Source organism: Ursus arctos, unplaced genomic scaffold, assembly GCF_023065955.2.
Source record: "Ursus arctos isolate Adak ecotype North America unplaced genomic scaffold, UrsArc2.0 scaffold_2, whole genome shotgun sequence".
Classification (NCBI taxonomy): Eukaryota; Metazoa; Chordata; class Mammalia; order Carnivora; family Ursidae; genus Ursus; species Ursus arctos.
The window spans coordinates 82942264-82958706 of record NW_026622874.1 but is presented as its reverse complement, the minus strand read 5'-3'; the positions used below and the strand labels follow the sequence as shown (position 1 = coordinate 82958706).

The 16443-nt window shown below is 45.3% G+C and overlaps 1 protein-coding gene across 6 annotated transcripts in view; it reads left to right on the top strand.

The window, feature by feature from the left end:
• Positions 1 to 16443, top strand: part of USP31 (ubiquitin specific peptidase 31) — a 198584-nt gene that overhangs the window by 92105 nt on the left and 90036 nt on the right. For all 6 annotated transcript variants that reach the window (XM_057315734.1, XM_057315732.1, XM_057315736.1 and 3 more), the window contains one exon: positions 6191 to 6277. In XM_057315734.1, coding sequence (XP_057171717.1) covers positions 6191 to 6277 — 87 coding nt within the window. Of the gene's footprint in view, positions 1 to 6190; positions 6278 to 16443 lie in introns of those variants that run through there.

Genomic DNA, 16443 nt, shown 5'->3' with positions numbered 1-16443 from the left:
GATTATCCTCTCCCTTATGTTGGATATTCGTAGGGTTGGAAGTCATCTTTTCTTCTCTTAATTGAACAAGGGCTGACTGCTGGGAGGTTCGGTATTCTGCTCAAAGATGTCCCTGAACATCCACAGCTGGGCTTCTGTCAGCTCTGTAAACAGCAAGGACAGGCCAGGGCGAAGGTGTTCCAGCATTTAGAGCTGGAAACTCGGCATGTGAGCAAAACCTGTTTGAGGCAGCCCGTTTGAAGTGCTACTGAGTCCATGATGGCCGAGTCCTCCCTTAATTGGTAACCATCTGCCTCATACAGTAATTCACAGGGACCTCGTGCCAGCATTTAGGCAGCTTCCTGCTTTGCAATTGATTTGTGATTCATCATGAACAAAAGATTGCTCTTCAGATGACCTGTCAGGGGAAGGGGCTGGGGTCCATAGGAATCTGTCCTCCGTGTTCTGTGGGGTAGGAGAGATCCGAGGGGACATGGTAGTGCAGGAGTAATGCAGTGGCGGCTTGCAGCTAGCTTATACAATGCCTTTGTGTGGATTTGCAAGATGTGCCCTCTCTGGGTAGACACAGCCCCACGGCCACACAGTTTGGCAAGGGGAGGGCTCCTTCTAGGAAGAAGGTTTGCCTCTTTCCCCTGGCACATTCAGCCCTGTGCCAGAGAGTAAGGAAAGTGCTTTGGTAAGGAGAGTGTGGACTGTGTTTCAGGCCCCACTTGACCCCTTGGCCAGGTGCCTTAGTGCAGGGCCCTGAAGTAGATGCCACTCATTCTCTTGTGGCAGCTGGGCAAGCCTCTCCTAGTGCTGGTTCTTCCCACCTTGAGAGTATTAAAAACAAAGACAACAGACCCAAAATGGAGTCACTTATGCTAAGCTCCACCTCACCAAACCAAGGCTTACCTTAATAATAGTTTCTGCTCTTCCAGAAATGGAACCTTAAACCATGAGTCAGGTAATCTGCCTGATAAATGCCTTTCATCCCCTAAAGGGAAGTAACCAATGCCACTTTTTTGCTCTCATCTTCCTGCTCCCTTCTGCCTATAGAATCTTTTGCCTTATGTAGCTCTTCAGAGCTCCTTTCTATCTGTTAGATTGAATGTTGTCCACTTCATGAATTGTGGAATAAAGCAAATAAGATCTTCAAAATTTACTCAGTTGAATTTTATTTTTTTAACAAGAGAAAGAACAATATATCCTTTTTGCCTTCTCTTTCTCATGTCTGCCTCATATCTCAGCTATTCTGTTATGATGTAGGTATTATTGGTCCATTTTAGAGATAAGAAAACTGAGGATCAGAGAGATTTTCCAAGGCTATGAAGCTTGCAAGTGATTGGATTGGGATGATTAAAACCAGGCCTGTCCACTCTAAAGCCCATGGTCTTTCAACTACATTTCCTTATAAATATCATTGGATGGATTTGGATTTTGTGTGATCAGGATACTGCAGTGTTGGGTCTCTTCTCCTCAATCCTGTGGTAATGCCTTAGTGTAACTCTAGCTGCCAGCTCTTTGCCAGGCTCTGTGATTAATGTTGGGTTTAAGAGATAAATGAGCAAAAGGATCTTCCTGTCAGAAGCGATTGACAAGTCCTGTCACCCAACTACCTGTGTCAATTTCTGTGTCTGCATGAGAGGTACCTAGGGGAAGAGAAGGAGTCCTGGACTGGAGGTCAAGGGTCTGGAGCTTTGCCTCGGGTTGGCTCATGATTTGCTCTGTGAAACCCTGAGCAAATCACTCAGCAAGGTGACCATTTCATGCAATCGGTTTTGCTAGGGACTTTCCTGGTTTTAGCATTGAAAGTCCCACATCCTGGGAATCTCCCACACCTCTCCACAAACCACCACAGTTGGTCACCCTACACTCAACCCTAAAACTCCCATCAGGCTCCTTCGGGAGATTGCAAAGCACTTTGTAGAAGAGGAACATTTTCTTTTGTTTTTTATTTTATAAGTCATGCATGTTGATGGCAGGAAATAGAGATAACAAAAAAAAAAGTACTGTGCTAAAATGGTTAAAAAACATAAGATGCTCAATTTCACTCTTAAAGAAATGCAAATCAAAACGATATCACTTTCACCTCTCAGATTGGAAAAAAAATGAAAACATTGAGAACACATAGTTTAAGCTGGAGAGAGTGCGGAGGATGCATGCCCTTCCATTTTCCATGGTGGGAATGCAAATTGCACAACCTTTTAGGAGGTCCATTTGGCATATCTATTAGCATCTGAAGGTGTACATCCTTTGTCCTAACAAATCCATTTCTAGGAATGGGTCCTACAGAAATATGTGCATGATGTATACGAAATAATGTTCAATACAGACTTTTTGTTGTTCTAAGAGAAAATTGACTAATGCAGAATTCCACCAAACGAGGTGAACAATAGAAAAATTGAACATCGTGGAATTTTAGACATCCTCTTCCTGTGATTCCTATAGACAGGGGTTCTCAAATGTCAGTGTGCATCAGAATTTTCTGGAGGGCTTGTTTAAACAGATTGCTGAGACTCATTCCCAGAGTTGTTGTTTTAGTAGTCTGGGGTGGAGTCCAAGAATTTGCATTTCAAATAAGCTCCCAAGTGATGCTGCTTGTCCCAGGACCACACTTTGAGAACCACTGATACAGAGAGAAAAGAGAAAAACTTTTTCAGGTGTGACCTTGTCCAGATCTGGGAGGAGCAGAGTCAGAGACAGAGAGGCCTGGGCAGGGGACCAGCAGGGAGATGGGATGTACCCTCTGATTTACCCTTCACTGGCCTGAAGCCTTCACCTGATCACTCAAGAGCATAAGCCAGGTAAAATCCTTGGCAAAAAGGAAGCAGGAATGCCTGGGATTCCTACAGAGCAAGTCTCAGCTGTGAGCAGAGGGAAGGGAGCAGCTTGAGGGTTGGCCTTGCTAGCAAAGGTACAGGGTGGGGAGGAGGAGAGAGGGCCAGCTGGGTGACTTCTGCCGGCTGTGTTTGTTGGTGTCTCTGCTCCTCCCTGGGAAGCTGGCGTTCTGGTTTCAAAGACAACATCAGATGCTTGGGGAATAGAGGAGCAGGTGTTCTCTGGAACCAAACCTTGCACATGAATTAACAGGTGCTGATTGCTGCCAGGCAGAGGTGTGTTATGTGTGGATATTATTTTGCCTTCTTCTCCCTTCAATTTCAGACTGAAACCAACCACTTCATCCCCTCAGCTAGAGGGCTGCTCTTCTCCACGTGCATACCGTGACTTAATTTGGGACTTTTCCTTAGGTACACAGTTTTTACTGTTTTCCCTGGCTAGGGCAATGGTTGTGGCATGATGAAGAGTATGAGAAAGGAGTGCGAAAACACCCCCTCTCTTGTCTCCTTTTTGGAAACTCCCACAATCCCCATCACAACCACCTTTGCTAGACTTTTTCTCAATGTCTCAGGAAAGGTCAGTGGAAGGAGGGAAAAGGAAAATAAATCATTGCTACTGCACTGCTCCTCACCCACTCATCTGGGCTCTGCTCCATTGCTAATCTCTGTTCTTTCTGTGTTCCTTCTTTTGTTTCCATCAGACTTGTCCAGGTCCTTTAAAATGCTATATCTTCAGAGGCGCCTGGGTGGCTCAGTCAGTTAAGCATCCAACTCTTGATTTCGACTCAGGTCATGATCTCAGGGTGGTGAGATCGAGCCTCGTGTTGGGCTCTGCACTGAGCATGGAGTCTGCTTAGGATTCTCTCTCTCTCCCTCTTAAAAAAGTAAAAAGAAATATTACTCAGCTATCAAAAAGAAAGATTTCTCAACATTTGCTGCAATATGGATGGCACTGGAGGAGATAATGCTAAGTGAAATAAGTCAAGCAGAGAAAAACAATTATCATATGGCTACTCTCATCTATGGAACATAAGAACTAGGAAGATCGGTAGGAGAAGAAAGGGATAAAGAAAGGGGGGTACAGAAGGGGGAATGAAGCATGAGAGACTATGGACTCTGAGAAACAAACTGAGGGCTTTAGAGGGAAGGGGTGGGGGAATGGGATAGGCTGGTGATGGGTAGTAAGGAGGGCACGTATTGCATGGTGCACTGGGTGTTATACGCAACTAATGAATCATCGAGCTTTACATCGGAAACTGGGGATGTACTGTATGGTGACTAACATAATATAATAAAAAAACATTTTAAAAAAGTAAAAAGATTTTAAAAATAATAAAATGCTCTTCCTTTTACTGCATGTTCTGTGCATCACCTAGAAAGGGCATTCTGGTGCCCACTCACTATTCATTGTCTTATTCTTGAACCACTTTGATCCATTCATCACACCTCACTTCATTCTGGACTTGACTTTTCTGGCCATTGAATTTGTTACACATTCTCCCATTTGTCTCTTCCTCATCCTTCAGATTCATACCAACTTGGCTCTTCTCAAGTATTCTTTTAGTTCTCCACCCAAGCTTCACTGTCCTAGGTTACCATGTGCAATTCCCACTCTTAGTTCTCCCTGCTAGCCTTTCTCTCTCCCTTCCAATTCCAGCTCCCTGCCTGCAGTCAGAGCAGCCCCCAAAGAAAAAGACTGGGAATTTCTTCTAGGGGAATCCCTGCCTCGAACTGGAGAAGAGAAATATGAACTTAGAAGCAAATGGTGAAGGCCAGAGTCATAAAAGACTCCAGCCTAACATCAAGTCAGCTGTACAGCTCACGGGAAGTCTTTGAGCCATGAGCTGACAGGAAAGGACCAAAGGGTCAGCCAGTGAATGGAGCTCTGTGATAAACTGCCTTAGCTGCATCTCAGCTGTCCATGGTGCTGAACCCCAACAACGAGTTGCCGCTAGGAGACAAATAGGATCAAACAGTCCACAGGAAGGACGTTAAAACCAACTGTCCTGGAACCTAAGCCCCACCAGGAAGATGAATCCCATTACATTAAGGTCTAGTTAAACTAGTATTTCAGTTTGTCTGCTCGGGCTTCAGGTCCACTGACCAAGGAGAGAGGAAATAACATTGAACACCTGGCCAGGCTTTGTGCTTGACACCTAGGCTACATTATTTATCTTAATCTTTAAAATAACTGGCAGGGGTAAGAATGATTATCTTCATTTTACTGATGAGGAAATAGAGACACAGAGAAGGTGCTCACACTTTGGCCAAGCTCCTTCAGCTATTAAGTAGTAGAGTCAGGGCTCAGACACAGAGGTGCCCATTCCCAAAGCTAGAACTGCTGACATTAGACCCATGTGCCCTAAGGCTAGTGCCCATGGCTCTTTGTTCGGCAGCTACCCAAGAGCTGCTGACATTTGGGCAGGTCATGGATTGTATGTTTTCTCCCTGGGACATTACAAATTTCAAATCTTTGAGACTCTGAAACCATTTCAAAAGCCCTCATTGTCCTCAAAAAACACACACCACACCCTCACAAATGAACAAGCTTCATTTACTTTCTCATTTATGGGAAAGGGATGTGACTATAAGCAAGGCATTCAAATTAAAATTGACTTTTATTTTAATTGACCTTTGATTTCCAACTCACTATCTCCCTCATGTCCCCGCTCCGGCCTCTTCCATCCCTTGCTGTGCTCTGTGAGTCATGAGGGCCTGAGGCTCAGCAGCTGTAATTGGTTTGTAACTTCCTGGAATGTCAAAGCCAAGATGGAAATTTTACGTATCACTCCAGCAATTCCGTCCTGGCTTTAATAATAAGTTGGCAGAAGGGAAGGCAGATTTACAGTGGGAGAGAAATGTAATCAAATTTGGAGGTGAAATGCAATAAGTACAAATGCTAGTTTTCATTTGGAAGCTCCTTAGATAAATGTGATCTCACCCAGCTCCGCAGCCAAATCTGTTGTTTCTTCTCCTGGAGCGGTGGAGGGCCCTGGTGTAGTAATAATCCTCAATGGGAGAGTTTGTATCCAGGATTTGCCTTACCCCAGCCCCAACAGAGTGACCCTGGAGGGTCAGGAAAACAATAGTCAAAGAGGCATGAAGAGTCTGTTAGGGAGACAAGGCTTAGCTGGGGCCTCAGACAAACTGAATACTGGAGGGGAAAGCTAGAGTTGAGTACTTGCTAGGTACTGTACTAAGTGCCTTGATGTATTATCTGTTCGAGTTTCATGGCAACCCTATAAGGAAGCAATGTTATTCCTCCCATTCGATAGAGAAATAAAGTGAGTTTTGGGGGTGGGATTCTCAACAATAGCAGAATGGGATTCTGTTTGACTCTGAAGCTTATATTATTAACCCCTCTCTTCCAGGGATTTTAACAGCTAACGTTTCTCGAATACTCAGATGCCAGTCACTCCTCAGGTGCTTCGTGAGAACTTCCACAGCATCTCTGTGTGGTAAGTACTGTTCCCATTATTATCTCCGTTCATCAGGCAACTTACCTTTCTCAAGACTGATCTTGTAACAGTCAGTGGATGTCACATGAATAGACGTTCGCATCATTAGCTGTTAGGGAAATGCAAATTAAAATCACAATGAGATGCCCCTATAACTCTATTGGGATGGTTACAATTTTCTTCCCATATGCTTTTTTTTTTCCTTTTCAAGTTTTTATTTAAATTCCAGTTTGTTAGCGTAAGTGTAATATTTGTTTCAGGTGTAGAATTTAGTGATTCATCACTTATGTGCAGCAGCTTGTGCTCATCACAAGTGCTCTCCGTAATCCCCATCACCTATGTGATGATTACAGCTTTTAAAAATAATGATAACACCAAATGCTGGTGAGGATGTAGAGGACCTGTATCACTTATTCATTGCTGGTGGGGACGTGCAGGTATGTGGCTACTCTCAAGAACAGTATGGCAGTTTCTTTGGAAGTTAAACATGTGCCTATCATACAACCCAGCAATTGCACTCTCGGGCATTTGTCCCAGAGCAGTGAGGACCTGTGTTCACACAAAAGCCCATGCATGAGGGTTCACAGCAGCTTTATTCATAATGGCCAATAATCGGAAAAATCCAGATGTCCTTCAACAGGTGAATGGTTAAACTCTGGAACATCCATACTATGAATTACTAGTCAGCAGTCAAAGGGACAAGCTACTGTTACATGCAACAACTTGGATGGGTCTCCAGGGGATTAGGCTGAGTGTGGAGAAAAGCTAATCCCAAGGGATCACATACCATATGATTTCATTTATATAATATTCTTGAAATGACAGAATTATAGAAATGGAGATTAATGTTTGCCATGCATTAGAGAGGAGGGGAGGGAGGCAGCTGGCAGTGGCTGTCAAAGGGCAGCATGAGGGATTCCTGTGGTCGTGGATCTTGACAGTGGTGGTGTTCACACAAATCTACATATGGGATAAGATTGCACCGAACTAAACACACACACACACACACACAAATGGATTGTATCAGTGTCCACTTCCTGCTGTGATATTGTATCATATTTATGCAAGGTGTTACCATTGGAGAAAATTGGGAAAAAAGATCTATGACCTCTCTTTTTTCTTAAAGGCAATAAAACCTTTTTTAAAAAAAATGTCAATGAGAGAAGTGATTGGAGAGAGCACAGAGGGGAGAGGTGAGGTCACTTGCCCAAGTTCACACACGAGGCAATTGGACTCCAGAGCCTCGGGCTCCTATCCTCTGCTCTGTGCTGCCTCCCCATCTGATAGAAAACTGCTATATCCTTCACTTCTGGGAGCTTCCCCTTCCTCTCTTTATCTGACTTTAGTGATGTGATCAATAAAGGGGCCTGGAGCCCAAGATTACAAGGCCCATGCTCTTACACTCAGTGTTCACACTCTACTCGCCCACTCCCCACACCCCCAGTCTCTTGTCCTCAGCCTTGCGGAACTGGGCCAAGTGCTTCTTTTCTGGCCCCACGCCCAAACTAGGCTAGAGCAGAGGAAGCAAGCCTGATCCTATGAGGTGAAGTGGGGTGTCATTCCCTGGCAGGCTGGTCTTCAGGATCTGTGGAGGTGCTCCCATCTGATTGAAAGGCTCGGGCCTGAGTGCTGAGCTCTCTCCTCTCTCCGTCTGGGCTTTTAGTCTGCTCCGCACCCCACGTTCCTGCTATAGGTATTGTACAGACTCCCAGCTCCTCCATAAAGGGAATTACAAACTGGTGGTCTACAGACACATGTTCTTTGGCTCACACAACTATTATAAAATTATATGGAATTCTTTTGGCAACATCGAAAAGGAAGGATATTTCATTGAAAATCTAGACTTTCAGATTGTCTTGACAAACCCGGAGGATCTTGTGTGGCAAAAAGCGGAGTCATGCTGCCTGCAGTGGAGGGCATGCAGTGTTTGGCTCAGCACGCTCTAGACTCCAAGGTTGCCTGCCTGGTCACTGGGGGCACTGGGTTGGAACCCCTGCTCTGTGAGCCTGGGTCTGCCTTCACCTACTAGCCCTCCCACTCTGAGCTGGGGTTGTCCCCTTCCTCTGAGCTAGATCACAGATGCTGTGAAGAGCTTCCTTCCACGCTTTGCTGGCTGACCTGAGGTGAACCACCAAAGCTCAGGGACTAAGGTGCCCACGGGGAAGAGATAGTGAATAAGAGACGTGAACGTCTTAGAAGCAAAGTGCTTAAGTGCATGGCCGGTGACTTGGCTAGGACCTCATTTTATAGTATATTGGGCTCATTTGGTTTCTGGGGAAGTCGAAAAGATGTCAAAGACCTATCTGGCTGGCAGTAAATTGAGAGAGTTTACTATTTTCAGGTATCTAGTTATTTGCTCCAAGCTTATCTCTGAGGGGATGATTTTGCCCAAGACTTATAGGCTGTAGGAAATACCTTCTCTTAGGGCAAGAATAAATAGTCTTCCAATTTTTGGTCTCCTCCTGTGTAGCATTATAACTAGCCACATTGTGTAGCTGGGCAGGATGCAGAGCGGGGTAAGAATGCCTCCACGAGACAAGGAGGAATGCTTGCTGTGCTGCCTTGGGTGGGTCCCCATCTTCTCATCCTAAACTATTTATCACTTGAGGATTTTTAATGCCTACTTAGAATATTTGGAGGATATGGGCTTTTTACTAACCACTGCAGTGCTTGGGTCCCCCACCTCATGTCACAGTGGATGTCAACATTAAATCAATCCCTCATAGCAGTGAGACCCACATTTCTTATAGCGGAGTTTGTGGCCAGAGTCTGCTCTAGGTGACTGGACCCAAGAATTTGAATTTTGCTAAGCTACACTCTAGCTGGAAAAACTTAAATAGAAGATTGATATTTAACTGAAATAGACTCTAAATTCTAGAGGAAATATTAAAGTACATATAGGCAATGGAAGTTGAGTTTTTCACTAGGTGGCTTTGTTTTATAGATAAGTTTTGACAAGGTGGAGAGCTGCAGAATTTAAGGCTGGGTTTAAAGGCTTTAAGTATGGAAAATACGATGGTGTTCCCTGGATCTGCCACCATTAATTCAGAATGAAAGCTACAAAGGCACAAATACTAAGGCACAAAGCACAAAGTGTATGTGTTGAAATAGCTTCCTTCTAGATGTGCTAATTGGCAAAGGTTTAATTAATTTGTTGAAATGGAAACGGTTTTATTTTGGGGCTGCCTCTGCTTAGCTGGTGTCCCATGATGATGTTTGTTCTGCCTCGTGAATCATCTGGTTCTGGGAACATTCATTCATGCACGCATGCATGCATGCATGCAATGAGTATTTATTGAGCTTGGCATAACAGTTAACCAAAAGGCAAACATCTTTGTCAAACAAGCAAGAAACAGTCAATATATAAAATATATGGCATATTAAGAGTGATGAGTGCTCTGGAGAAAAATAAGATGGGAAAGAGAGATAGAAGTTCTGAAGGTTGGAGAGAAGGTGATCAAGGAAGGCTTCCCAGAGGCAGGGTTTCTCAAAGGTGAGCAAGTGAGCCCTGGTGGAGGTGAGTCCAGGCAGAGGGCACAGAACTTCACCAACTCCCAGAGCAGCCAAGATGAAGGAGCCTCAGGTATAAAGCCCCGAGTGACCCCCAATCCAGGGGGAAACCGGGCCAGACCGTCACTTTCCTCTCACTGTAGCAGCAGAGTCTGACGCGCTCCTCACCGCTGGTGGCCACAGGGGCTGTCACCCAACCTTTGCTGACAGTTCCCACCTTCTCCTCGTGGGTCTGACCTGAACCCCAGTTAAGCACCGATTCTGTGTCTGGACCTGTACCAGGCACCTGAAGGTCAGAGACTGGTCAGCAAGGCTGACACAGAAAGTTAGTCTCAGTGTGAGGCATTGAGCAGGGACGGGGGCTGCCCCCCTTTTTGACTTTCTCTCATCCCATGTCCTGCTCACTGATACTCTAGGCTGCTTTCTAGGTCTCAGAGTTACCAAGTCTGGACTCACTGCAGGGTTTCTGCTGTTTCTTTCCCTTGCATTCTCTTACCTAGGACTTCCAGGGGTGAGCCCGTGTGCTGTCCCTCTGTGTCTCATCTTTTATTTCCTTCCTATCACTGCCACCATCTGAAATGATGGGTGCTGGTGTTCCCTCTCCCTCACTCTTTCCATGAGAGCTGGGACCCAGTTTCTTCCATTCACCCCTCCATTCCTGGAGCCTGACAAATAAGAGGCTCTCAGTGAATATCAACCAATGAATAATTGATGTGTACTTGAGCAACCTACACGTCTGACCAGCTCTCCTCCTACCCACACCTCTCTGCCTGCTGTTCGGGCCAGTGTGGCACATTCTTGGATGTTCCCACTGGCCATGAGAACTGTTGTCATCCATCCTGCAAGACTCAGGGCAATGTAATGATTAAGAACATAACTTAGGGATCCAGACAGCCTTGCTTTGATGTCTGGTTCTGCCCCCTTTCAAATGGTGTGCCCTGGACATGTTAATTAACCTCTCTTAGCCTCAGTGTCCCCACCTGAGCAGAGGATGCTTTCAGTAAATAGTAGCCTTTGTTATTCTGCCTAAACAGTGGTTACTGGATTCCTGTGTCTGGAAGGGTGGCTTATACGACTTTCTTCCTGAGATGAGAGCCTTGGCCTAGGCTGGAGCCTCCAGAGGGCCCTGCAGAGAGATGGACACATCTTAAAGTCCAGCCTCAGTGATTGTGCCTCTGGGGACCAAGAGTTAATGATCCAGGGACAGTTAATGAGCTTCCTCCTCTGCTCTCTCCCATTGCAGGTGGCATGGCAGCCTTCCAGCCCAGTGGCTGCTCCCTGCACCTGCCCCCTCCACATCCAATTTCTTTGCAGTGTCCTAAAAAGCTAACCAAGCTGAAATCACTTATACCAAGGTTCTAAAACTCCTGCACCATTATTCAGTGTTCTTGAGGCCCCAACCTCATCACCGCCTCCCCATCCTTCCCATCTGCTGGAGCAGTTGAAGGACTCAGTATTAACCACTGAGATGGTCTCTTTGGTGCCGCCCGTCTGGCCTTGCTTGGGTGGGGAGGACAGAATGAGGCTGCCCTGGAGGGCTTGCTTTGATTGTGAATTCCTGCAACATCCCTTCTCATTCTTGAGCATTCTTCGTGGTGCTTTCCCAGGTAGCCCCACACATTAGAGTCACAATTATATTATCATCTAATAAATGCCACCAGGGATTACCCCTGGAGAGGTGGCAGGACAACATGGCTAGGAGCAAAGACTCGGGAATTGGGCTGCCTGGATTCAGTCTTGGCTCCACCATTTAATACTGTGTGATCTTGGCCCAAAATGTTAGTGTTTATATCACATACAGCCTGCTTTGCGAAAGCCAGGCATTGCTCCTAAACCCTTATAAATAATAATAATAGGAGCTCATATTTATTGAGAGCCACGCAATATTTGGTTAATTCCCTTAATATCCAGAATACAGGTATGTTCATAGATAACTTTTGGAGGGTGTTCAGGGCTGTGCTTCAGCTGGGACTGGACCAGAAGCCTGTGAACCCCAGGCATTATTTGTATGGGTGAGTTACATCAGGGCAAGGGAACTGTGATTAGGACATTGTAAGGGTTCATTTCCAGGCTCAGAGAAGACAGGATGGCATGTCCTCAGCCCAGCTTAGCCCAGCCCACACCACATCCCCTTGGCCCTTGTCAGATTTCAGCAGCAGCCATGGTGGGCACTTCTCATGCATGCAGACAGTGTCCCACCTTCTCTCTGCTTCTCTCTCTCACTGAGGGCTGGCTCAGCCCTTGGGCAGGCTGGGGAGATAATGCCCTCAGAGATAGACCTCAGCCAATGGGATATGGGAGGAGGGATAAATGTCTTAGCCTCCTGTCCATCAGAGAGACAATTTCTCAGCATGTCCATGATAGGACTGAGTCCCACTCACCCGCAACAGTTATCAGGTGAACATCACACAATTTATTGAGTTTTCTTCTTTCCCCTATTACTCTGCCTACTTCTCTCCTACTTCTTGGGATCACCTGCCAAATCAACTTTTGGTACCCAAATCCTTGCCTCTGGCTCTGTTTTGAGGGATCCCAAACTAAGACAGTCACACAGTTCTGGGAGCTCTAGGGGACTGCCCTCTGGTCTATGCAGTACTTTCTCTGCCAGTTCCCAGAGCACTGACAGAGCAGATATGGCCGATGCACAGGAACTGTGGGACTCAGGTGGTGTTCAGGCACATGTGTGATATCTTCCAAGGTCTCAGCAAAACTTGGGGTAGTGTTGTCATGTTGACTCCTTATCATTCCCCAAAATGTACTCTTCCCTTCTTTTAATAATAGGACTCTGTAGGCTCTTCAGTGGAAACTACATTTCTCAGCCTCCCTTGCAGCTTGGCGTGGCCCCATTCTTGCCATTGGTATGTGAAAGAAAGTGATGTGTCATTTCCTTAAAAGGAAATTGCTTGGCTTCTACTTCCTCTCTTCTTCCCTCTCTGGGGGCTGGAATGTTGGTGGTGGAGCATGAGCTTTGACTTAGATGAGAACAAGATAGAAGGAACCTGGGACCCTGAGTGACATTGTAGAGCAGAGTCACCACTCTGTCCAGGACCACTGTCCACCCCTGGGATGTTACATGGGGAAGAAAGAAAATTCTATTTTGCCTCAACTACTATGTATTTAAGTCTCTCTGTTCCAGCAACTTATCTTGTGCCCTAATGAAGGAGTCTGAGCAAGCAAATTGCAAGTATAAATGCTGGTGTGACCTCATTTGTGCCCCAAGGCTGGTGAGGCCTGGGGGCATTCTGGTTGCATAACTCTCCTGTGTGGTGTGCTGAGCACTACAGAACACCTGGAGTCAAGTGAGACCCAGGCTCCTCTCTGATTTGTCACAGACCTCAGAGGTTCCCTTCTCAGCTTGTGTCCTCTTCCTGTAATGCTTCTAGGTTCTGTCTCCCAAATGCCCTCTTCCCAGGCTTGGCTGTATGTTGGGCTTGGGTGGTCTTGTGTGGAGAGGGCTTTGAAGGGAATACCCAGTCAGCTTCGGGGAGTTGTGCTCCACAGTAAAGAGGCAGCATGTTCTGGAGCAAGCATGCCTTGGCTTGTGTCTTCTCATCTTTGTGTCCAGGTGGGGACAGTATTCCACCTTTTGGTCATCCTGTATCTCCTTATCTATTGAACAGGTGGTGATGACTTGTGGTATTAGTTTTCTATTGTTGTGTAATTAATGACCACGACCTTGGCAGCTTAAGATAGCAGCCATTTATTACTTCACAGTTCTGTGGGTCAGGGTGCAGGGTGAACTCAACTGGGTTCTCAGTTTCAGGTTCCCCAAGGTGGAAACCAGATTTCAGCCGGGTTAGGCTGTCATCTTGAGGCCTTGGTGGAAAAAACCACTTTCATTGTCAGAGTGTTGGCATAATTCAATTCCTGATGGTTGTAGTACTGAAGTCCAGCTTTCTGGCTGGTTTTTAGACACTCTCTAGTTCTTACACATGGTCCCCTTCATGTCCAAAGCTAACAATGGCACGTTAAATCATTCTCATCCTTCAAAAATCTTGCTGACTTTACTCCTCTGCTATCAGCTTGAGAAAACTCTCAAGTCTTTAAAGGGTTCCCATAACTTTATTAGGCTCACCAGATAGCCTCCTTTTTGATGAACTCAGTCAACTGATACGTAACCTTAATTACATCTGCAAAATCCCTTTTGCCGTGTAAGGTAGTGTGATCGCAGGCATGACTTTGCATCATATTCACACTCGTGGTCGTAACAGCAGGAAGCCTTGGGGCCATCTTAGAATTCTGCCCACCACATCTGCCATCCCTTGGTTTTAGAATGTTTGACCTTCAGCCTTCCTCGGGGGAAGGAAAGGTGATTTCTCGATGCTGGATTTAGGGGAAGAGCCCTACTATGAAAAGGTGTCCAAGGGTTCTTGGTGGGAGTGAGATTAAGAGCTAGAAGCACAATTAATCTTGAATGAAAGGCAGACATTTTATTTTCTCATCCAGGCATATTTATTGAGACCCTCTAACACTAGGTGCTCTGCATCTGGCAGTCAATGGAACAGGAGCAGTCCATGTCCTCATGGAGCTGATGGTCTAGTGGTGTAGCAGATATTGAAGATGATAAGGGCTCCTCAAGGAGAACTATAGGGGTCAGTGGGAGGGAAACTAAGACTAGAATGTCAGCTAAGGGTGAAGAGAGCAGGGATTGACACATGGTTGAGGTAAAGTTTTACAATTTCTGTGAGGAATGGGAAGTCCATCATCTTTTTGGTGAGGTTAGAACTCAAACATTAAAGAGCACTGAGTCCTCTAAGAATCCTGAGATCTCCTTGGGTCCCGTGGATCACCAAGAAATTCTATGACTTAGCTTATTAGCTTAGCCTGGGGGGTCACCAACTTGAGTAGAAATGACTACCAGGGCAGGAACTTGACATAAATCAGTGAAGCAACCTGAATGTGAACTAAAGAACAGGGCAAGCATGAAGGCAAATGGGATCTGGTCTATGGCCTCAGGGTCAGGGAAGGTGGCGAACAAGGGGCAGTGGCGTCTCTGCACACTGGAGCACGGACAGCTGTCTAAGGTTGGGGGGTCTAGCTGCTTGCACTATTGGGGACAGATCATCTGGGCTTCTGATTTTTAACTAAATTCAAATGATTTTGTAAAATATCCCAAAATATTTTAAAATTTAAGTAATTTAAAATTTAATTTTTTTGAAAATGTAAGGATCTTCAGAGAGGTGACACATGTGTGGGTGTTTGTGGCCCAGGGCCAGCCTGCAGGCTTCTGTTTGTGACTTTCAGCAGAGTTGCCCTCACTGAGTCAAATTTGGATGCTCTGACATCAGCTTTAACTGAGAACAGTTCTGAGAAGGGAGGTGGCTTCAGCATCTCAGAGTTCCCAGTCTGAAATTTTGCATGAGAAATGCCTTTGAGATTTCAGCTGAGGAAGCCTTGTGTGTCCTCCTCGAGATTCCTTTTGCTTTCTCCTTTTCCATCGTGACCTTGAGAACATAATCATGTTGTCCTTTCTGCCATCTGTGTTAGATTCCCACCATTCAGTTCTACTTATCCCTCCCCCAGAATCTGGTATTTTGTCTTCTCTTCCTCCTCAAAGTCTCAACTCATTTGTATAGGCTTCTGTTCCATTTCCTAGTACTTACTATCTGCCTCTGAGCTGGGGAGGTAAGTATTTTATCTAGCTCTGTATCTGTACTGCCTGGTACAGGTAGGCACTCAATAAATACTTGTGTTGGACCAATGATACGTTGGCCATTATTTTTGGTTGATACCAGAAATGGGCATGTGTGAAAAGAACTCTGAAATTTGCATAACTACTATTATTGAGAATTCATCTCTCAATGTCACTCAATTAATTAGGGTGACTGACAGTCTTCATTTTCCCAAGACTGAGAATTCTTGAGATGCAGTACTTTTAATCCGGGAAAACTGGGATGAGTTGGTCTCTTGCCCTTAAATAAAGACCTGAAACAAGATTCTCTTGAAGCTCAAAAAAATGGAAAAAGTCCATTTCTCCTGCTAATCTGAGACATTTCCTTTTGTCTGCTGATGGGAGGTTTCAAAGCTCGTGTGTTTCTTCCCTCTTTGCTTTGACCTCTGAGAAGCTCCAAGGTAACTTCTCTGACATTAGTCAGTAGCATCTGTCAGTCCAGTTAGTGTGAAATAATTTTCTCATTCCCTCTGCCTTGGTTTTTTTTGTCTTTAAAAATTTTTTTTTACATACGGGACAAAATTGCACCCCAAATTACATTAAACTATTCTTACCCAGGGGCGTCTGGGTGGCTCATTCAGTTAAGCATCTGACTCTTGGTTTTGGCTCCAGTCATGACCTCAGAGTGGTGAGACTGAGCCCTGAGTCAGGCTTCATGCTTAGCGTGGAGTCTGCTTGGGATTCTCTCGCTCCCTGTCTCTCTCCCTCTGCCCCCCCTCAGCGCTCTCTCTCTCTCTCTCTAAAAATGAATAAATAAATTTTTAAAAAAATTATTCTTACCCAGCAAACATGGAGGAATGCTATGCCTTTTTGCTTCTCTTCTAGTGGCTACTATTCTATTCTATGTGTTTATTATTTTGAGGTTTGACAAACTATGATCTTTGGGCCAAATTTGGGACTGCTGCCTCTTTTTGTAAGTAAACTTTTATTGCAATACAACCACACTTATTAATTTACGTATTGTCTGTGGCTGGTTCAATGTTAC